General features: G+C 48.1%; 1 protein-coding gene across 5 annotated transcripts in view; it reads left to right on the forward strand.

Annotated features, from left to right (window-relative positions):
* Window positions 1–22,478, forward strand: part of LOC144179371 (thrombospondin type-1 domain-containing protein 7A-like) — a 579,123-nt gene that overhangs the window by 526,815 nt on the left and 29,830 nt on the right. For 2 of the 5 annotated variants that reach the window (XM_077707698.1, XM_077707700.1), the window contains one exon: window positions 22,167–22,257. The exons of the other annotated variants lie outside the window; for them this stretch is intronic. In XM_077707698.1, coding sequence (XP_077563824.1) covers window positions 22,167–22,257 — 91 coding nt within the window. The remainder of the gene's footprint in view (window positions 1–22,166; window positions 22,258–22,478) is intronic. 5 annotated transcript variants of the gene reach the window in all.

Here is a 22,478-nt window from a genome sequence, read left to right on the forward strand (position 1 = left end):
TCAGCAGTACGTCGTCTTCAAAATCGGTCGTGTGCGCGGTCGAAACAAGAGGATGCTGCAGTGACAATAACGCACCCTGACAGAAACTGGCCGACAATAAATAAGCTCCCGCCCTCTTTGCCGATGTTGGCAGTGAATCATTGGGAAGTTCACTTCTTCTGTCACCGAAACATTTTTTTGCTCCTCGAAGGCACGTGTCAGCTGCAGCAAACAAAACGACACACTACTTTAGCGTGAGTGTACTTTGATACAAATAGAAACAGGGAGCAAGCAGATAGGCACCTTTTGATTACACAGCCCTTATTAGTGGACTTGTACTAGCACGTTTTACTCTTATTTAAACCTCGGTTTAGGTGAAAATTATTTATTGTACGTTAGATACTGTGAATGAGGGCGCTTAGAACATGATGATCAAATTGCTAATAAAGTTTTCTCCCAGGTTTTCTTTTTTAGCCTCTACTACCTACGGTACACCCAACTACTTTTCAAAAAAACATGTACGCATTCGTGCGTACATGCGCACGTACACGTACACTTGACAAGTACGTACGTCCTAGAGGGGCGCTGACCGCGTGTGCATACAGTAATTGCGAAAGTTTTGGTTGGACAGATGTTCCTGACAAGGGAAGAAGAATAAATCGTAGAGTAAAGCTCAGACCATTACGTAAACACGCTTTGGTTTCCATTGATTTTTAATAGGTTTTCCATATTTTTAAATTGTCACGATCTTTGTCATTGTCCCAATTGTCACGATCTTTGTCATTGTAAATTGTCACAATTGTCACGATCTTTAAAGAATGTCCTCGTGCCGTGCGAAATATAAATTCCCTAGTAAAGCTGGTTTTCTGTGTACTAACGGGCCGTCGCTGATAGTAAGACAGATAATGATGCGAACGTCTTGCATACGCGTTATGGCCCTATCAAAAAATGAAATCCTTACTCAAGTATGCCCATAGGGTCTCTTAAACTTGAGGTTTTTATTTTGTCGCTTTTCGGGCAAACGTATTAAGACGAAGTATGACGTGTCTATTCAAGTTATTGAAATTAATTTGGGAATTTCTTGTTCTGGTGACTATTTTAGTTTTCTTTCATTATATCCGTGGTTGCTCATGTAAACCCGCAATCTGCGATATTTGGCCTATTTTACGTTTTTAACGCCTCAAAGGCCATTAAAACACCTTGTTCGATCTTTTTAATATCTGAGATTCCTTAAGAACAGGGTCAATAGGTGCCTGTTTCCCTTGGCAACGAAGTATCAGAGACACATATGACTCCTTCTATAATCACATTCCTACCTCGTAAACTGTTTTAAAGCATATCTTTTTTGTTTTTCCTGTGTTGAAGTCTGGGCATCCTATGGGCGTTTATGTGACGTTACAGACGCAATATCGGCGCTTTTCACCTGCTTGAACTAAGTTAATACATTCAATGAATGCTCTGAAAAAGTCGTGTCATAACCCAGGTACGTGAGTGCGGCAAATGCTCGCCGCATTTATGGGGTGTTTCCAACACTGTTATGAGCGAAACCTCTGGAAGGGTAATATAAGCATATTGAAGTCAACTCTATTAAATTTCTGTGCTCTTGAATTCAACAACTTTCTTGAAGCACACGGGACACAAATAAACACCCGATACATGTCGCAAGATATTCTGGTGCCATGTGATGCCCCAAAAGAAATAAAAGCTGCCACAATGCTGTTATACTCGTTTCACACCCAAACAACTAGCGTTGAGGCCGCAGCAGATCGCCTGTTATCAGAGTAACGCACAAATACCACACATTTAACTTTTAATGTCTCATAAGTGAATCTGCCTCCTCTTGTGAACACCGGCGAGCTCAGTGTAGCGATGCCAGTCTACAGAAGTCCTTACACGGACGCACTTTTCATGAAGGTATAGTAGCCGTGGGAAATACGTTTCACTTGGTGGCGCTATTCCGCACTATTTAGCGCCACGATGTATATTTTTTGCATCTCAGCAACGTTAGGACGTTACAAGTTGTCATGAGCGCTTTACTGTATTTCTGACCTTCATTAAACAAATGTACATAAGATTGTCTTGCTGAATCGAGACCATTCACATATACAAGATGTGATACGAAACTGTTATATATTTTGCTGGAGAGAAAAGAAATCAGGAATAAAAATAGGCTTTAGTTAATATACGGCAGAATGACTTCGCGGCGTCTTCGTCGCACAACTCGGCTCAAGGAGGCCTGATTTTCCTACAGTGCTACAGCTCGGGATGTCACGGCACACTTCAGAGCACCGTGCTTAGAAAATACCATCATCACAGAAATAGCTGCTTCCACTCGACGAACAGGACATCACAGTTGTAAGCTTGCAGAAAGCTGGGGAGACTGTAGCATCAGGAGTTTATATTGCACTTTTTCTCCTTCCGGCCTCTCAGCCTGGAGGTTGAAAGGGCAGAAATGTTTTAAACGTGACGTTACAGGTTACCATTTTTGCACAATTCACCAAGATGTTGGTAAACTACACGGTAAAAAGTATTTTTCTGTGCCTTTTCTACTTATCAGAAGTATTTGAGATGGAAAGTGGATATGCTAGCAAACTAAATGCCAGAGTTGTTTTTATACCTTAAGAAGTAGTGTCCTACCGGCGCGTATATTCGCCTTCAACCTGTCTACTAGTGTTAACATTACATTGAGGAATGCAGGTGCATTTCGGAAAATAGCACGTTTCTGCGAGCGGGGAAAGCAATGTTTCATTTTCCCGGTCGAGCCCTGCTGATGGGCCCTATACGTTGATTTACATCAATTCGAGATCAATTCATGGAGCGTACCGTCAGGAACATTTTAACCATTTTTCAGTAGTTTACTAAAACCCCAGTTGGCGCAAAATTTCTTTCTCCAACTGTGTATAATTGTTTCAGCACGGTTCCTGGCACTTGTGCGGGCCGTTTCACCTTCAAATGCGTCGTCTTCCTCCCGGTGCTTCATCGGCTTTTCCAACCAGCCATAGTATTTGTTTTGAAAAAAGCAGACCCTCGGATGCAATTCGTGGTAGCTTTGCCGCAATCAATAATCCACGTTTCGTTGATATCCCGGCGCCTGATAGAATTTCGACAGCAGACTCTGTACTGAATCAATATTCGAATATCAGCAGTATGCTAGCCATATATTGCTTCCTACCAGCAGTTTTATTCTGATTGGCGAAAATCAAAAACTCCCGTGTGTACGAGATTTCGGCGCATGTTAAAGATCCCCAGGTGGTTCAAATTAACCCGGAGCCTTCTATTACAGCGCGCCAAATCACCTGCGTCGCGCCGGGGCCTTTAAACCTACAAAAAATCAGTCAATCAGTTTTATTCTGATTGCATACTTATTTTTCTTACAAAGCTATCAACAACTTTCGTTTTTTAAATTTGGCAGTGTGCTGGAAGCTCTTGTGCACTCTAAACTATTTTGGGAGAAAGCGCTTTGTACTCTCGACAAATGTTTTCAATCCCCAAAACTTCCCCTATAGTCTAATTACAAGAAAAACATTGGCAGTGGTCCTCTGTAACCTTCTTAACCATCTGAGAAATGGCAGAGCCACGAATACCTGATAGAAAAATACAAAAAACACACCCAACAGTCTGTAGCCGTTGATTTTATCCGTCGCACTGTATTTCACAAAACGTATACGCATAAACTCGCTTTTATTTGTATACTAAAATAGTTTTGAAGCACTGAAAAAAAAAATCACATGCCCGAAATAAAAGTTAATAATTTCTCTTTGCTTAAGCAGTGGGCGGCTGTTCCGGTTTTAACATCTGCGTAATATATGCCCATGATACCCAGATCGCCTGCCGTTCGCATTCATGATAAGCAATGTGAAACGGTTTTACTTGAATTTTCACATACGTTTGCGCTCTTTTTCTTTTTATTCAGTCCAGTATGGTGTCCCCACTCGAAATCGTTTCTAAAGCGTGCACGTATTACTGTTGTCTGCACTGCCCACTTGTTACTTTTTGCTTTCCGCAAGAAATGCGAAATGCAATAATGGCGCTTTTAGAGCCCTAAGCTCTCGTAAAAGCACACCGTAGGCATAAAAAAATCAGCAAAAAAACCCGACTTACGTTCTTTTGGAGGCTTTCGTAATTGTTGTGGTGCGGAACTTTCCGGCTGCTTTTATGAGGCCATGTGGGTGTTCTTTTACTTATTGGGACGGCTACAGCCGGAATTTAGGAATGCGGTTTGCCCGAGACTCCCATGGGATGCAAAAAAACAAGATAGCGAGAACCTTTTAGTGCACTCCATCTGTATTTACATCTTACCATGCTGCAGGTGATCTGTACGGGAAGTGGGCGAGTAGCTGGTAAAAATTATGGAAAGTTCTCTCGAATGCAGAATGAGCTTAGAAGCATAAATATTTGAAGGCCTCCCTCTGCTTAGTGGGCTACGACCTACACAATTCTTAGGTATTCACCCAGAATGGCCGTATGTGTTTTAGATGCGGAGCATCTCTTGCTCGGCGGGATGTCACTTGTCCGTGCCCGGTCCGCAGCGCCTCTGATGATGATTGTGGCAGGATGCCCCTAGGGATTGGCGAACCAAAACATCCATCACGAGATAGCTTCGTGCTCAACCACCGTCGTCATCTTCCCGTAAGGGGAACCGTTGAAGAAAAGGATAATAAGACAAAGGTGCGAAGAGGAGGGCGTGTACGTTGCTCCCAGCCGGTGCACCAACATCATCAACATTTACCTCACCAACGCTTAGATGCGAAGCATCTCTTGCTCGGAGACATGTCACTTGTCCGTGCCCCGTCAGCAGCGCCTCTGATGACGATTGTGGCAGGATGCCCCTAGGGAGGGGCCAACCGAAAAATCCATATCGAAATAGCTTCGCGTTCAACCTCTGTCGTCATCTTCCCGTAGAGGAACCGCTGAAGAAGAAGAAGGAGAAGACAAAGCTGTGAAGAGGAGGGCGTGTACATTGCTCTCAGCTGGTGCAACAACGTCCATTACCTCACCAACGCTGACGGAGACTACCGATTCTACCACAGACACGACAACATCGACAAGAACATCATGGATGAGTTTCGGCGCCTCGAGAACCACTGCCTACTCACCGAAACACAACAGTACTTGCGTGCCTTTCCAACCGGTGTGGACCAGGACGCGGAATTCCCTCCGGCGCTACTAAACACCAGATCATTCAACTTAACGGCAACATGGTGGAACCACACGGAACCCCCATGAGGCTTCGCATCCTCATCAGGGTTCCCCACGGCAAGATGGTGTAAGTTTTTTTTGTACTTTACACATCTTTTGGACATGCCCCGAAAGTTCCTTAATCCTGGTTTAGGGTTTGGTACAGCGCGAACAGACGAACATCACAAGAGCGAAGCGCAGTATGGGCACAGTCTTTATTTTTTGTGCCAGAGCTTGTTCCGTGCTTCCTGTTTCCACCTGTTTGCGTCCGTTTTTTTCCAGATGAACATATTTGTACATATTGTCACGAAGCCAAGGACGACGCAGTTGTTTGGAAAAGAAACAAGTTTATTGGAGCGAACTTGTGCTCCCCTAACAACTGAAAAGAATACAGAGGCGGCGAAGCAGCGGTCAACAAAGTGACGTACGTGCGTCGGCGAGCGTCGCAGAATCGAATGCCCCGGCGTCTGCTCTGCAGGCTTTTTATCTTTCGGCGCGCGTGGTTCTGGAACCGTCGATTCGCATCGAGAACATTGTAGATGCAAGAAGATTATTCCGGGATGTTCACGTTACATCGGAATGCTCTCCCTATCAGAACAGATAACACATGCGGCACAGAAAGAAAGAATGGAACACGCGCTTCCTTTGGCACGGAGATAACACAGACCGGCGCAGCCGGGCGGTAAAAGCAAAACACAAATGAACAAGCCCAATGTATGGTTCGCGGCATTACCCCCCCTCTAAGAGTGCGTCGACCCGATGCTAACATAAGCGACAGTCCGAACAAATGAAAATAAAAGTTCGTCATCGTCCGTAGAAAGGTTTTAAGCGAACCACGTGGACGACTTCGGGTCGCGTGCGTCGTCGTGATGTGCCGGAATCACCACTGGGGATCACTTCGTAGGTTAATTGCCCAACACGTCTTAGAATCTGGTAGGGTCCGAAGTACCGTCGCAGGAGCTTTTCACTGAGTCCGCGTCGTCGAATGGGAGTCCAAACCCACACACGATCCCCTGGTTGGTACTCGGCGTCTCGGCGTCGGAGGTTGTAGCGGCCCGCATCCACCAGCTGCTGGTCCGTTATACGAACTCGAGCGAGCTGGCGGGCCTCCTCCGCACGTTGAAGATATCCGTGGACGTCGGCGTTGAGGTCGTCGTCTTCTACGTGCGGAAGCATGGCGTCGAGCATCGTAGTCGGCCTTCTACCGTAGACAAGCTCGAACGGCGTCAGCTGCGTCGTCTCCTGGATAGCCGTGTTGTACGCAAACGTGACATACGGGAGCACTTCGTCCCAAGTCTTATGTTCAACGTCAACGTACATTGACAGCATATCTGCGATTGTCTTGTTCAGACGTTCTGTTAGTCCGTTCGTTTGGGGGTGGTACGCCGTCGTTCTTCGGTGATCCGTGTTGCTGTAGCGTAATACTCCTTGCATCAGCTCCGCAGTAAATGCCGTTCCGCGGTCTGTGATTAGGACTTCCGGGGCTCCATGTCGCAGCACAACTTGACTTATAAAGAACTTCGCCACTTCTTGTGCAGTCCCCCTCGGAAGAGCGGAGGTCTCTGCGTAGCGCGTCATGTAGTCTGTCGCTACGACAATCCACTTGTTCTGTGATCGTGACGTAGGGAACGGGCCTAAAAGGTCCATTCCAATCTGTTGAAACGGTCTCGATGGGACGGCGATCGGTTGCAGAAGTCCGGAGGGTCTTGTCGGCGGCGTTTTTCGTCGCTGGCAGTCACGGCAGCTCCGGACGTAGTGGGTGACGTCAGAGGTAAGGCCGGGCCAGTAGTACCTCGCCTTGATTTTTCCAATAGTGCGGGCTGTGCCCAGATGTCCGGAAGACGGGTCGTCGTGGCACGCTTCCAAAATTTCATCACGAAGGTCCACGGGGATGACGAGAAGGTAATTCGCTCTTGTTCCGGGGCTGAAATTCTTCTTCACAAGGACGGAGTTTCTCAGGCTGAATGCTGGTAAGCTGCGTTTGAAGGTCCTAGGAACGGCAACGTTGCATCCCTCGAGGTACTCGATTATGACGCGTAAGTCGGGGTCGGCACGCTGCTGGGCGGCTAGGTCGCTCTCCGTCACGATCCCGAAGAACGCGCTGTCTTCATCAGAGTCTTGTGGTGGTGGGTCGACGGGGGCGCGGGACAGGCAGTCGGCGTCGGAGTGTTTCCTGCCGGATTTATAAACGACTGTAACGTCGAACTCCTGAAGGCGCAAGCTCCACCGCCCAAGACGGCCAGAGGGGTCCTTCAAATTGGCGAGCCAACACAGCGCATGGTGGTCTGTTACAACCTTGAATGGCCTTCCATACACGTATGGGCGAAATTTTGAAATCGCCCATATAATAGCCAGGCACTCTTTTTCAGAGGCAGAATAGTTTTTCTCCTCCTTCGACAGACCACGGCTGGCATAGGCGATTACCCTTTCGCAGCCGCTTTGCTTTTGGACAAGGACGGCACCCAAGCCTATATCACTGGCGTCCGTGTGCATTTCCGTTTCGGCATTTTCGTCGAAATGGGCGAGCACGGGCGGGCTTTGCAGGCGTTTTTGCAGCTCGCAGAATGCTTTTTCTTGGTCGTTTTCCCAGCTGAAACGGGTGCTATCTTTCGTCAAGCGCGTGAGTGGCTCTGCAATGCGTGCGAAGTTTGCGACGAAGCGCCGGTAGTATGCGCACAGCCCGAGAAATCTTCGCACGCCCTTCTTGTCTTTCGGCCTTGGGAAGTTCGCAATGGCTGAAGTTTTTGCCGGGTCAGGTAGTACTCCCGCGGCGTTGACGACGTGGCCCAAGAACTTGAGTTCCCCGTATGCGAAACGGCACTTTTCAGGCTTCAGCGTCAACCCCGACGTACGAATGGCCTCGAGTACAGACTCCAACCTCGCAAGGTGTTCGTCGAAAGTCCGGGCGAATACCACTACGTCGTCGAGGTATACGAGGCAGGTGTGCCACTTAAGGCCAGCTAGCACAGTGTCCATGACTCTTTGAAACGTCGCTGGTGCTGTGCACAGCCCAAACGGCATCACCTTGAACTCGTATAGGCCGTCTGGGGTTATAAATGCAGTCTTCTCTCGGTCTCTCTCGTCCACTTCAATTTGCCAGTAGCCGGTCTTCAGGTCCATCGATGAGAAGTACTTCGCGTGGCAGAGGTGGTCGAGGGCGTCGTCGATTCGGGGGAGGGGGTACACGTCCTTTTTCGTGATTTTGTTCAGTCGCCGGTAGTCAACGCAAAACCTTAATGTGCCGTCTTTTTTCTTTACGAGTACGACGGGCGCAGCCCAGGGGCTTTTCGATGGCTGTATAATGTCGTCGCTGAGCATGTCGTCGACTTGAGTCCGGATGGCTTCCCGTTCGTGTGAAGAGACGCGGTACGGTGACTGTCGGGTAGGTCGGGCTCCATCTTCGATTATTATTCGGTGCTTCGCTAGAGGGGTCTGACGTAGTTTTGCGCTCGACGAAAAACATTCGCTATAGCGACGCAGCAAAGCCAATAATTTGTTCCGTTGTTCTTGCTGTAGCGCCGGATTTACGTCGAAGGGCTGCGGAAGCTTGAAGGTGTCATCGGGTGTGCGTTCAAAGTCGGCGACCGCGATCACGTCACTTGCTTCTTGCGTTTTTTCGAGGAACGCAATTGCAGCTCCCTTGTTTAAATGCTGGTACTCTTCGGTGAAATTAGTGACCAAAACGTGAGATTGGCGTTGCTTAAAGTGCGCAATCCCTCTTACGACATAGACACCGCGGTCGAGAAGCAATCTTCGATCACTCTCTACGATAGCGTCGATGTCAGAAGCAGCATCCTCACAGTAGACGGCGATCATCAAGCTTGCGCGGGGTGGCAGGGTGATGTGATCGTCGGCGATCCTGACAGCAGCACGGTGATCGGGGTTCGGCTGCGGCGTCGTGGAATAATCGGAGGAAAAAGTTATCGACTTGGTCTGCAGATCAATTATTGCACCGTTGTCCGTCAAAAAGTCCATTCCGAGAATTACGTCGCGGGAGCAGTTAGGCAAAATAACGAACTCAGCAGGGTACGTGGTGCCGCCTATGGTGACGCGTGATGTGCACGTTCCACTTGGCGTTACGAGATGGCCTCCTGCTGTGCGTATATGCGGACCGTCCCATGTTGTCGTAACTTTCTTCAGCTTCGACGCGAATGAGCCGCTCATTACCGAGTAGTCGGCTCCCGTGTCGATGAGGGCGACTACGTCAAAGCCGTCGATGGACAGCTGGACGTCGGACGCCGCTTTCCTGGAGTTTCTGGTGCGTCGGGGCGTTGTATCTCGGCTTGTGCGTGTTGACGGGCGGGCACCATGCGTCGTCATTCTCGTCATCTTCTCAGCGGCAGGCTCTGTCGTTTCGGGTAAGCGTCGCGTCGTGTCGTTGTCGGGTTCGGGAGTCACGTCCGGGTTAGATCGAGTCGTTGGGCTGCAGGTACGCTGTTCGGTGCGGCCATGCGTCGTTGGAGGGTTTTCGTTTTTTCGCCGTTCTGCAACTTCACCTCCAGAAGTTGCTGCTTTTAGTTTCCCCCGCGTGGGCTGGGGGACCTTCCACGGGCGAAGTCAGCATTGCTACGGCGGTTCGGCGATTGGTACGGGTAGGGCGATGGCGAGCGGTTGAAACGGGATGGGCCACGGCTGGTTTCAGATAGATACTCGTCGATCTCACGTGGTCGTTGGCCAGGGAGAGGGCGAGGTGCGTCGACGGAGAAACCACGCAGTCCGAGTCTCTTGTATGGGCAGCGACGGTAGATGTGGTCGGCCTCTCCGCAGTGGTAGCACAGAGGGCGATTATCGGGAGTTCGCCATACGTCCGTCTTCCTCGGCGTCTGGTTTCGGGCTACCGGGGGTCGGGCGGGTGACAGTGGGCGGCGGTACGGCGGGGCCTCTTGACGGCGTGTTGGAGCAGGGCGGGGTCGACGAACAGCCGCAGAGTAGGTCATAGCTTGTGGCTCTCGGGGTACCTCGGATGGCGTAGAAGTTCCCAACGCTTCTTGCACATCTTCTCTAATCACGTCGGTGAGGGAAGCGACTTGGGGCTGCGGCGGTGTTGGGAGAAGTTTCCGCAGCTCCTCTCTCACTATTGCGCGGATAGTCTCGCGTAGGCTGTCGGCCGGGATCCGCGTGCTGCCAAAGTCGTTCGCATTGGCAGCGCCAACAAAGTTGCGGTCATACTGCTTAGCACGCATTTCGAGGGCTTTCTCAATGGTGCTGGCTTCGGTCACGAATTCGGCGACGGTTTTGGGCGGATTTCGGACAAGTCCAGCAAACAGTTCCTCCTTCACTCCGCGCATTAAGAAGCGCAACTTCTTTTCTTCCGTCATTGCGGGGTCCGCGCGGCGAAATAGCTGCTTCATCTCCTCAACGAAGATCACGACTCCTTCATTGGGGTGTTGCGTGCGCGTTTCCAACAAAAGGGCGGCTCTTTCTTTCCGCACGACGGTAGTGAAGGTCTTAGTGAATTCGCTTTTGAACTGAGCCCAGTTTGTCAAGGAGCTCTCGTGGTTCTCGAACCAAGTGCGAGCCGAATCTTCCAAGTAAAAGAAAACATGCCGGAACGTTTCTGCGTCGTCCCACCTGTTGAATTTCCGGACGCGCTCCAGTTTCTCCAACCATTCTTCTGGGTCTTCTGCAGGGGCTCCTCGGAATGATGGCGGTTCCCGTGGCTGCTGCAGAACGACGGGAGGATTGGCTTGGTTGGGCATGGTGCTGGTTGCGACGTCTTTCTTCTTCGCTTTCTCCGGTAGTAGACCGACCTCGGGTGGTAAATCTTGCACGCGGAGGCTGGCTCTTGTTGGACTGGCTTGGCGGCTTCCAGAGGTTGTAGTGGGCATGAAGGGTGCGTACCCCGCACCTCCACCAGATGTCACGAAGCCAAGGACGACGCAGTTGTTTGGAAAAGAAACAAGTTTATTGGAGCGAACTTGTGCTCCCCTAACAACTGAAAAGAATACAGAGGCGGCGAAGCAGCGGTCAACAAAGTGACGTACGTGCGTCGGCGAGCGTCGCAGAATCGAATGCCCCGGCGTCTGCTCTGCAGGCTTTTTATCTTTCGGCGCGCGTGGTTCTGGAACCGTCGATTCGCATCGAGAACATTGTAGATGCAAGAAGATTATTCCGGGATGTTCACGTTACATCGGAATGCTCTCCCTATCAGAACAGATAACACATGCGGCACAGAAAGAAAGAATGGAACACGCGCTTCCTTTGGCACGGAGATAACACAGACCGGCGCAGCCGGGCGGTAAAAGCAAAACACAAATGAACAAGCCTAATGTATGGTTCGCGGCAATATTGTTATGTGATTTAAAGGGGCCATGCATACAAAACCCAACTTCGGTTCATTCGAAAGATTCCCTCACTAAAATATGCTGTCACTACTTTTAAGATAAAGGTCGTTGAAATAGGCTATATAATTACGATAAAAGGAGTGGTCATGCGGCGCACTACTTTATTTCTGACAATAGAACGTACGACGTAATATTCATGGCTCTGCGATTGTTTGAAGCCTTCAAAAGCAAACGCAAGTTAGGCAGCGCCTATAAGCTTGCAGAACGAGCTATTTTCGCCTAATGTGATGCATATTCATTTTGTATCAGTAAGAATGGTGGGATAATCACTATAAGTTACGAAATTACACCTCAACATAGTAGTACCAGTGCGTACTGCTGTTGGCGCTGCGCGCACTGTGCTTGTTATAGGTGTACAGCCGTCCTGTGCTTCCGGGTTTTCTTATGCGACGCTGGCCGATTGGCGTAAGCGACATTGTCTTACGTGACCTTGTTTGTGGAACATACCCCATGTTGCACTATATGATTACGACCTCCAACAACAAAAACAAGCCAGGTGCAAGTGCGCTCAAAATCAACGCAAAAACGGAAATTGGTCCTGCCCACTATGGTGGCGCTGTTTAGGAAGACTGACGGTAAACAAGGCTTTCACGTTGACGTGACGACCTGCCCTGATTACATCATCGCAGACGTAACGAAGCACACAATTTGGGAAACGAATGACAAATTTAACTTAAATTGATCAATTTCTCTTGTGACTTAAGCATCTTTTGTAGCCCGACAAGCACTGGGGCACTATAAAACACCAATCCTTTCGAATAAATCAAACTTGTATTTTGTCTGAGCGGCTTCATTAACCGTTGTGTGCAATAAATGAAATCCATTTTGATCATCGGCTTTAACTGCCGGCATTTACACTGCTCATTTTGAATACATTGGAATGTCGTTGAGCGCTCAATTAAAGCAAGCAATGCGTTAATATATTCCCCAACAATATCATGTTGTAGGGGCAAATGGTTTCTTGATAGAGGTTGCTCCAGCAGAAGATTTAAGACATCAGCTTTGCAGTGTTATTTGAATCATTGCAAGAAAAAGTCGTAGAAGTGCAAAAGCACGAATAGTTTCAGTTCATTTTTCACGCTTATATGCTTTGTATGGGAGATTATCTCGGCTGCACATCGCATATAGAATTGGCGCAATATAATAAATCATTATTTCTTTCTCGCTTGCTCATCCAGTATGTGCGTTTACTGCACCACTGCTCCTTGGTGTCACAAAATTCTTCAGGGCATTTGAAGACGTTTTTAGTTGCCACACAACGTTCTTGCCGCAGTGGGCTTGATGCTTTTCAGCAAAAAAAAAAAGATACGGATATAAACTTTTTTTTTGTTTTACCGATGCGTGTGAGAGCTAACGACGAGTGGAAGCTGGTATAGACATACAAACGAAAAATCATTGTGGATCTGCCACTGCACTTTTATGATTGCGTGGCATGCTCATCCCTGCTGGAAAACGGCGACATAGCGTGCAACCGCCTGCTCGAACATTACCACTGCCACCTGGAGTTCCCGTTACCCCGAACAATGCCGTTTGTCTAACACTGCCTGCCGCATCACACGCATTCAAATGCGTAAATTAGGGGCCGCTCACTCGTGGTGTTGCGAGCGCCGGCGGACTTGCCGCTAGGAAAGGCTGCCATTCGTTTGCTCCCCCGCGCCGGGGTGCTGAGCAGCGTTCACAAACCAAGCCGGGAGCACGCGGTAAGACTAGCTAGTACCGAAGACTACGAGAAAGCAAGAGGACGCGGGAATCGAGGGGCGGCCTACAGGAGCGTCCCCCTCTCCACTTGAGAAGGAAGCTACCTCTACGCGCTTTGTTTTCAAGTACTATGCCCTACCTAAAAAGCACTTGCCGACCTCACACAGCTATAAATTGTGGTTTCATTCCCCAGATACATCCCACACGTCCTTCTATTACGAACATCACAGTTGGCACTTTGAAACCATCGCCCGACTGGACCGAGCGATGGTTTCAAAAAGTAACGATGATGCGAAGACCATAAAAGTAAAGACGATCCGATTAGTTTATTTCTGGAGTTAGAACGTAACTCTACTGAGTGCGAGTTGAACCCACATCTCGTACACCAGGGTTCATCCTTGGTTCTAACTATAGGTCACCCAGTAAATCAGCCTATTAGGGTATTTCTTTCTTTCTCGTTTAAACAATTATTGTCGGGAGAAGCTTTTGCAAGTGTTATTTACACGTTTTAAAGCGCTTGCCTTGTATTTCTGAATCCTAATTTGACAACCTATGCAAGCCTGTCTTCACAATTCTGGACGTCACATATTTTTATTTTAAATATCTAAACGTGCAGAAAGCTCATTTCGAATTATGTTAGTTTTCTAGCCTGTAACAGTACTGCATGACCGGGTAAGATGTAAGTATGTGTAAGCCATTCTAGATAACCTTCGACATAGTAGGGGTTGTACAACATTGTTATAGACTGTTTGAAAGTCTGAACTATAGCTACAACTACATCCTCACAACCATTATCACCTATGTGTCTTGCGAGATAAAAGCGCATCCACTGAAAGTCCCCATTTGCGCCCTGCCCCGTGAGCTTGGACAAGTTTATGACGGCGAAAGCAGCGTGTTCTTGTAATGTCAGTTTTACGTGAACCAATGGCAAGAACTTCATCACAAGCCACAAGTGCCTGTGATTAAGTTTGTGTAATTTTGCTGCTTTTCTAAATCTTGTGCTTGCATTCAGTTGAAGCGGAGGCAATCAGCTGCCTATTTCTGTACATTGAATTACTTCCGTGAACAACTGTTCGAAACGTTTTGTGTAAAGTGGTGTCAAACAAACAGGATGAAAAAATAAGCCTTTTCCATGGGGTATAATGCCTTTTATAACTGCTTCAACCACATAAGCACCAGACCAACTTTTTTCGCTAATTACACAAAACCCTCAGGAACCTCTACGAAGTTCCTCTGGAAAGTAATTAAGGTGAAACGTCGCTGCACAGTAAAATGGTTCGAGCGGGTTTTACCACGCTTAAGGGCTTAAAAAGCGAACTATGCACTTCACTGAAGTACTTCTCCACCTAAAAGGTAATATTTAGGTTAGTTATAAGAAGCGTTTTTCAGTACATTTTTTTATCATCAACCCGCTTTGTACTTTTTTCAGCTGTTTCGACTGCTCATACGTTTAGTAGCTAGGTTGGCTCAAGGTATAAGAGCACCGAAACGTTTTTTTTTCTTTGCTCTAGGATTCATTGCATTTTATGACGCATGCGACAATCACACATCGGACGCTCGTCCCGACGACGTGCTTGCCCGTCAAAGCTTACTGCCTCTGTCGAGTGCAACTCAGCTGGGCGTATTGCAACACTCGTTGCAAACCCGGACAATCCGGTTGCGCAAACTAATAATTTATATTCCAAAGCTGCTGCCTGCGTTACTGAAATATGTTGGAAACACAGACAAAGCAGTTTCTGCAGATATGTCCTTAGTAAACTCTATTACGAAAGGGTTTCGAGGTTTTGAGGCCCAGTCACAGCGGGGACATCTTTTTTTCTTCCCTTGCCATTGTTCTGCCTTCTGCAAACGGCCGCTCGATGGTTTCCCCGGGCCACGAGACAGAACTGGGCGGCGTTATTTACTGCACGTGGTGTGTCTCTACACAAGCGTGGGTCACGGTCCCCAGAGCTAGATGTGTCCAATGGGAATGCTGCAGCGTTTCGGCTGAGAGGTCGGGCAACCAGTGGCTCGGCTCGACTCTTGACTCGACCAGCCCTTTGTGGCGTCCCCAGTGGCTTCTCGCCGGCATTGCAGGCGGATGTAACACTAAGATGCCGGAAGAAAACGAACGACGTAGGGTAAATAAAATTCCCAGACAGACGGGTAATCGAAAAAAAGGATGAGTCGGCCCTGTGGTGGTCGCAACGACCCAGTCAGCGTGGCAGAAACACTAGTGTAGCTCTCGCCGGCTGGGGAATGGGGAGATTTATGTATCGTCGGCACGTGTGAATTCCCCCTTCTTCCTCTGGGCTTACTCTTTTCATTTATCTCTGGTTCCGCCTGATAAATTATGTCCTCTTTTCAGTCTTTCTCTTGTGGTGTACAAGCTAAATTTCGTTTAAGGAAGGTCACGGGAAGTAATATTTTTGCTTTGCCGCGTTCGTGCCTGATATATGGCTTGAATCTTTTTCATGTCGAGTTTCGTTTAATGAGGTTTATAACTTTCTGTACTGTGCAGCCCGTGCCTTTTGCAGTGGGGTTTCTTACAGGGTTATGAGCTGGGAGCTCCGACAGTGTCCTATGCGCTAACAGCTCTTTCGCGCTGAAAGGCAGGAGGGTGGGACGTCTGGTATCTAATATGTGAGCGCCAGCTGCCTTTTCTTTCTTTGATCTCTGCTATGGGCTGAGCAATATCAATACGAGACGCGCATTTTGCTTCTGCTGCCATGTTGTCCTCGACTTGGCAACTTTCAGAGCAGCTTAGAAAAAAATTAATTTCCAGTTGCACGGCTGTGCCCAACACAGGGAAGGGAATGCAGGGCCTTTATGTATTCACGCGATATAAAATTTTCGTCCTGTACGATTTGAAATTGATCTCACGCAACCATGTTTGGCATATATCAATAAAAGAACAGAACCAATACTTATACTTCAGGCAGGTACAACGTTTTGCAATACTTGTCAATCAATCAATCAATCAATCAATCAATCAATCAATCAATCAACCAATCAATCAATCAATCAATCAATCAATCAATCAATCAATCAATCAATCAATCAATCAATCAATCAATCAATCAATCAATCAATCAATCAATTCTTTTTTGGGAAGGAGAAATACGGTTCTGCCAGCTTGAGCAACTTGACGAGGTCCCGGCTCTGTTACAAATCGACAATATTACGGTCAGTAATACGAAATTATCTAACAAATCGCCCAACATTACAGGAAAAACCTAGTTCTGGTAAATATCTTTATCAGAACGCATTAGTTCAAAGAGCGCTATGTAAAATTGATTTTCTCGTTTTTTTTTCTTCGAAACATATTCCACATTGTAGAGTTATGGTTGAGTAGTTTTTGGTTGTTTCATTATGATTTTTGTTTTGGCTTGTAGGTATTTATCTGCAATTTTTTTAGTTATCTCGAATCAGGGATCGACTTATGATTACAGCGGATGGGGGTGAAAATTGTTTAAAACTGCTGTTGTTTCAAACTGCTTCCCGGAGGATTCAAGCATGAAACAGCCCTGTCTGCGTTTAAAAGCAGCGAGAAAGTTAGTTCGCCGATTTTTGCTTAGAGCAATAGAAAAGTAATATTTAGCTGCAACATCAGGTGGAAGTGTTCGCATAACGTCGAATTCATATAACGCTATTGCGTCCTCAGTTTACTAAGTTTTCAACGAGCTTATACGGCACTAATTCATAGCCAACCCATTCTCTTTTATCTCGCAATACCCCAGGGAACCTACTGATGAGGGCGAGCGAGCAAAAGAGAGAAAGAGGAACAAAAAGACGGAAAGAGAGAAGGCGAAAGTAATTACTGGCAGGTTTAATGGGCAATGTCGGACTTTTTGCCCTGCACTGAGAAAGAAACAAGCAACAAACGAAGGGAGCGACGAGACAATGGAAATCGTTGATGAAGGCTTCGCCACGCAAGTTCCTACATTACATCAAGGCTGCTGTGCCGGCATACAAGCGAGTATGCTTTAGAAACTAAATGATCGCTGTGTTGGCCCTCCCATTCTTGATAATTACGTTTGTTACCAATGCCCGTGGTTGGTGCACGCACTGTCTTATGCGCTAACTCCAGATACCGGGAGCCGTAAGAACCTGTGAATCCGACGTCCCGATGCCCTTGCTCGGTTGTGCAAAAATTCCACCCTGGCTGCTTGGTTTGTGGGATAAAACCAGTTGTTTGGGAAGAAAATATTAACCTGTAACCGGCACTTAGCCCTCAAGGGTGTATGTAAGCGCGGCTGCGTTTCTAACCAAAAATTAAACAGAAATGCGTGCCTGGAGAGCTTTCTTTGAATTTTTTGTTTGGGAACGTTGAAACCGTTTTAGCTTAACTGTTCAAACGGCGTGTTTTACAACAAGCCCGTTATTGAAGACGGTAGCAAGAGACACCTTGTTTTACTAAATGAACGGCCGACATTAACACTAACTTTAAAAACTCGTCACAAACATATCAGTATTGTCGATCGGTGTAAAGTCGGGATATTACAGCTATCACTGTAAAAATTTGTAAACGTCTTCTGTTCTCAGATATCCACCGTCAAGGAGATCAAACATTTTCGCCAAATGGGGGAACCAAATTGATTAATTGTTGAGTTTAACGCGCCAACGCAACTCAGGCGATGCGCCGGGCCGTAGTGGAGTGCTCCGGATTAATTTTGACAACCAGAGTATCTTTAACATGCGCCGAAATCTCGGTCGCACAGGCGTTTTTGCTTTTCGCCTTTATCAGAAAAGCGGCCGCCGTGGCCGGGAATCGGACCCGCGTCCTCGTGCTCAGCAGCACAACACCTTAGCCACATAGCTACCGCGGCGGGTGGTGGGGGAACAAAATGACAAAGTACGAGGACATTGAAATTTAAAACAGAGGATGGAATAAAGGTACGCTTCTTGGAACTATTTACCTAAGTTATCTGGAATTTTATTGCACGTGACCAATAAACGCGATGATGTTGCATTGTTTTTTTAACCTGACGGAACATGCGGCGGTTTTTTTAGGAGAGGCAACGTTAAGGGAGGCGCGGTCGCCCACAAATCTCGTCAACAGAGGATAACTGGGGGTTATGTGGTACAAGCCCCGACGTTTGGAGAAGCCGCTAGGTAAGAATCCTTGCACCAAGCATCTCCACCGCAGAGGCTCGATGAATGCGGCACCACACAAAATATACCACCGTAAACTGCAGAGAAGGGAATCATTCCATTCTCACCTTAACTTTCGCCTTCAGAACGCAGTGTTGCTTATACAAGCCAAGACTAACACTACATGCACTCCAGCAAGACTTCTTCTCTCCAAATAAAAACGACAAACAAAAACATGAGAAATGTCACGGATATCTGAATCAACACTTCATTTCAGATTGTCCTCACAGTTCTTTAAGCACATCTGACTGGCGGACACTAATACTGGTATGGCATTGACCAGGCAAGGCTAAATAGCGTCTCCTTTTTTTGAGGAACATCTAGCTACTGTGCCGTACATTCACAATATACACTACATCGAGTAAATGGAGCTTTCAATAGCTCCCCGGCACCACCGTAGTATAACCGGTTATACCCAATTGCAACAGTACAAAAAAAGGGCCAACCGGCAAAGAGAATTTTGTCCACCCGAAGGTGGAGAAAAATTAACGGGAAAAGCTTTCTTGCGACCCACCGCCAGGGGGACGGGCCCGGGGGGACCCCCCTTGTCCCCCCTAGGAAAAAGCCGGATAGTGTGGGTTGCTGGGAACGGGAACTTGGACATCGGGATGGGTTATGGGAAGGAGGGTGGGAATGGGGGGAGCAATTTTGCTCCAATCCTTTTGTCTGACTCTCTTCCAAAAGTGATTTCTCAGCGAGGGCATCAGACAGTGCCAATTGCCAAATATGCGGTCCCTGCCACGGGTAACCGCCCACCCATAGGGTCCGATAACTGGGCCCCAACTGTCGGTGACAGGAAGTACCCTATTTAGTGGTGACGGGCGCCCCCCCCCCCCCCCCCGACCCCCAGCTCTGCGGCCGATGCGTACTAACGTCCTCGATCGACGGTCCCGCACCAGGTACTCACGAATCACCAGTGAAGCTTTCCACTATACACGGGTACTTGCAACACCTGCTTTTCACGGTCTCCGGACACCGGAAGTTTGTATGCGCACGGTGCCTCAACGGCCCGTTCGCAAGGTCCACTCGGCATATAAGGGCCTATTCTTATGTCCTCCTCTTTGTCTACTCTGTCGCTCATAGCAACAAGAGTCTCCGGGCATTGCCTTGCATCTGGCAGAGGAGATCGGTCCGGGCCTACTAGCCGTTACTAAGCCAGGAGAGTTTCCCCGGTCGGTGTACTAACCTCACCTTTCCTCGTTTTCCCCGTGCGGAACACCAAGTAACTCGTGGTAGCACGTCCCGTGGCAGCTAGAGAAGATCATTCTATAGGCCCCTCGCAGCAAGGTTACAGGGGGGCGCGACCCCCCCCCCCCCCCCGGCCTCATGCGGACTGTACAACATCTAGCCCCCATGACATTTGGTTACAGGGATATGTCACTCCCCCCGACTTATTGCGAGCAGGTTGCTGGCCCCACCAAAGCTTGTGGTTACAAGGTTCACCAGTCCCCCGGCCCGTAATGGTTTCCCGAATTTAATAGGTATTCCCAATACAAACGACTGTACGCAGACAGCACTTGCTACTTCGTAACTTGACTCGCCGGCCTCCTCTCACGCTGGATTACAGGGGTGCGTTACTTCCCCCGGCCAAAGAAAGTCATAGCTGATCGATCTCGACACGCCTTCCTGCTTCAACCGCATTGCCAAGTGCCGGGTTGACACCCGACCGCCCGACCTCCGCGTAGGACCTGATTCCAGTTGACCAGGAACCTCCGCAGTGGCGGCCGTTTTGCACGCTCCCTGGGCAGGGATTGTGCGGCCTCCCCGATTCCTCGAGGAGGTGTCGTGGAATTACCGTACTTCCATGCTCTGGCCCCTATGACATTAGGTTACAAGGGTTTGTCACAACCCCCGGCCTGCAGACCAGTTCGCAAGTTCAACAGAACGAGCCCCAAGCTATGGTTACAGGGGTGTGCACGCCCCCGGCTAGGTAGTCGTCTACCCATTGCTTCAGCAATGGTACGCCAACACTACGTGGGAACTGTACCGCTTGAGCGCAGTGATTACGTCGCAACATTGACCCGCTGGCTTCCTCTCACGCTGGATTACAGGGGCGCGTTACCACCCACAGCCTTTGGCCTCCTCCCACACTGGATTACAGGGGCTCGCTACTTCCCCTAGCCAAGAGAGTAATAGTTGCTCCACAATACCATCTTTCGAAATACAAGGGATCCTCTGAGGAACTCCCAGTGGCTCTGCACTCTCGCCCCCAAGACTGAAGGTTACAAGGGCTCATCAAGTTCCCTCGGTTAGCAGACCAGTTCGCATTAAAGGCCCCTTCCATGCTCCGGTTACAGAGGTTCGCTACACCCCCGGCCTCATTATTTGTACCCATGCTTCAGCATGGCACGATAAAACGAACTGTACCGCATGTACCCTTATGACTTGGGTTAAAAGGGCTCGTCACCTCCCTCGGCGAGCAGATTGGTTTGTGTTTATAGGTTCCTTCCTAGCTGCGGTTACAGGGGCTCGCCACACCCCCGGCCTCATAGTAGCGCTCACATTGCTTCAGCAACCGTGCGCCACTATAACACAAACTGTACCGCTTGGTGCATGCAGTTGCACTTCGCAATATTGACCCCCCGGCCTCCACCCACACTGGATTACAGGAGCGCGTTACCGCCCCCGGCCAAAGAGAATCATAGTTGATGCACAGAAATTTGCGACCGCAACTTTTGATCGAATTACCATCCCAAGCACCAACCTCGGTAGCCACCCAGGCTGTCCGGGCCTGCGTCCGCATCCCGCATCGGTGTTCTTGGAAGGCACTTGCCTTCAGAGTGCCTGGGAGTTGCTCCAGCTCCCATGGGCGTTGAATACCCAATACAGTGGGCCTGGCACACCACTGACTCCTGCCATTGCGACGGACCAAAGCAGGACAGCCGAAACCGACCGACAGAGGCCAGTCCGCCCGCAGGGGGTTCCACGTGCAGGCCGGCAGTAAGATTCCCCCCCCCCCCAATATACACTACAGTGCAATTTACCATTCCATGGTGACGACCTGTAATCGGGTGATGTGAACGAGTGCTCCTCACGAATAGATGTTTCTCTCTGTCTCGCCAGCACAGAGTAACAGGGTGTCATGTGGGGCAGGCCTTATAGTTTGAAGAAGCTGCCGGGTGCGAATGAGAGAACCAAAATGTCCCTGTATGCGGCAGGGGCCTATAAAACTTATCACCCCCTTTCTTTGTGAAGTTTCAGACATTTGCCTTCTAAGTAAACTGCATATGAAATTTCAAGCAGTTAATACCTATGCTTGTTTGCTTTAAATAATACTTTTGAATAATGCTTAATGACCTGCTTCGTATCTTTGGACGAAGCAGCTAATCTTGGCAATATTTCCTTTGAGCGAGGGCTGCCTTCCTCTGAAAATACTTGTAAGCAAATGGACGCAGCGCTACAAATCATCATTTATTGTTGTTTGGAGTAAACGCGTGCAGTTAATTTATTTGCGTGGTTTTAGGATTAAAAATAAGCTAGTTTAAAGCTGTAATTTTATTGCACAGAAAGAGAATGACAGTTCTAAGTGAAACGAGAAATTTACATATTGTAACTAACTATATGTTCGCAAATTTCTCTATAAATAGACAGACAGGGAAATTTCAAATGCATAGGGACGTATAACTCGAGGACGCAATTCGGAAACACGTGAATAAAAGGTTGACTAAAACACCTTTACTAAATTTTCAAACGTCACGGAAAACAGATAAATGTACTTGAGCATAAACGGTACTGTCTCGTGTGCTCTTTAGTTATGCGGTTGTCAGCGGTGTTTAAGTTTTCTACTTGAAAGGAATCTGTCCACTCATTAGGTTTTCTTCTTTTCTTTTGCAGACGACAACGAATACAGCTTCTGGATGTACGCCATGATCTCGGTGGGCTCCGCTTTCGTGATATTTGTGGCTGTCACAGTCTACCTGATGTGGTAAGCCACCCTTTTTATAAATTATTCCCACTCTAACAATTTTTTGTAATATGTCTAAGCTCTCTAGAGAAAAACAGCGAAATAGTCCTATTCCGTGCACAATTTCGAATTTATTTCCTGTGTTTAAAAGGCTAATTATCGCTTTTTTATTTTTAAAATTTACTGTTGCGTTTGCGCAGAATCCTTTGCACTGTCTGCGCTCTTGAAATTCGCAATTTTTG

Source organism: Haemaphysalis longicornis, unplaced genomic scaffold (genome assembly GCF_048455015.1).
Source record: "Haemaphysalis longicornis isolate Haplotype H1 unplaced genomic scaffold, Haemaphysalis longicornis Haplotype H1 scaffold_4, whole genome shotgun sequence".
Classification (NCBI taxonomy): Eukaryota; Metazoa; Arthropoda; class Arachnida; order Ixodida; family Ixodidae; genus Haemaphysalis; species Haemaphysalis longicornis.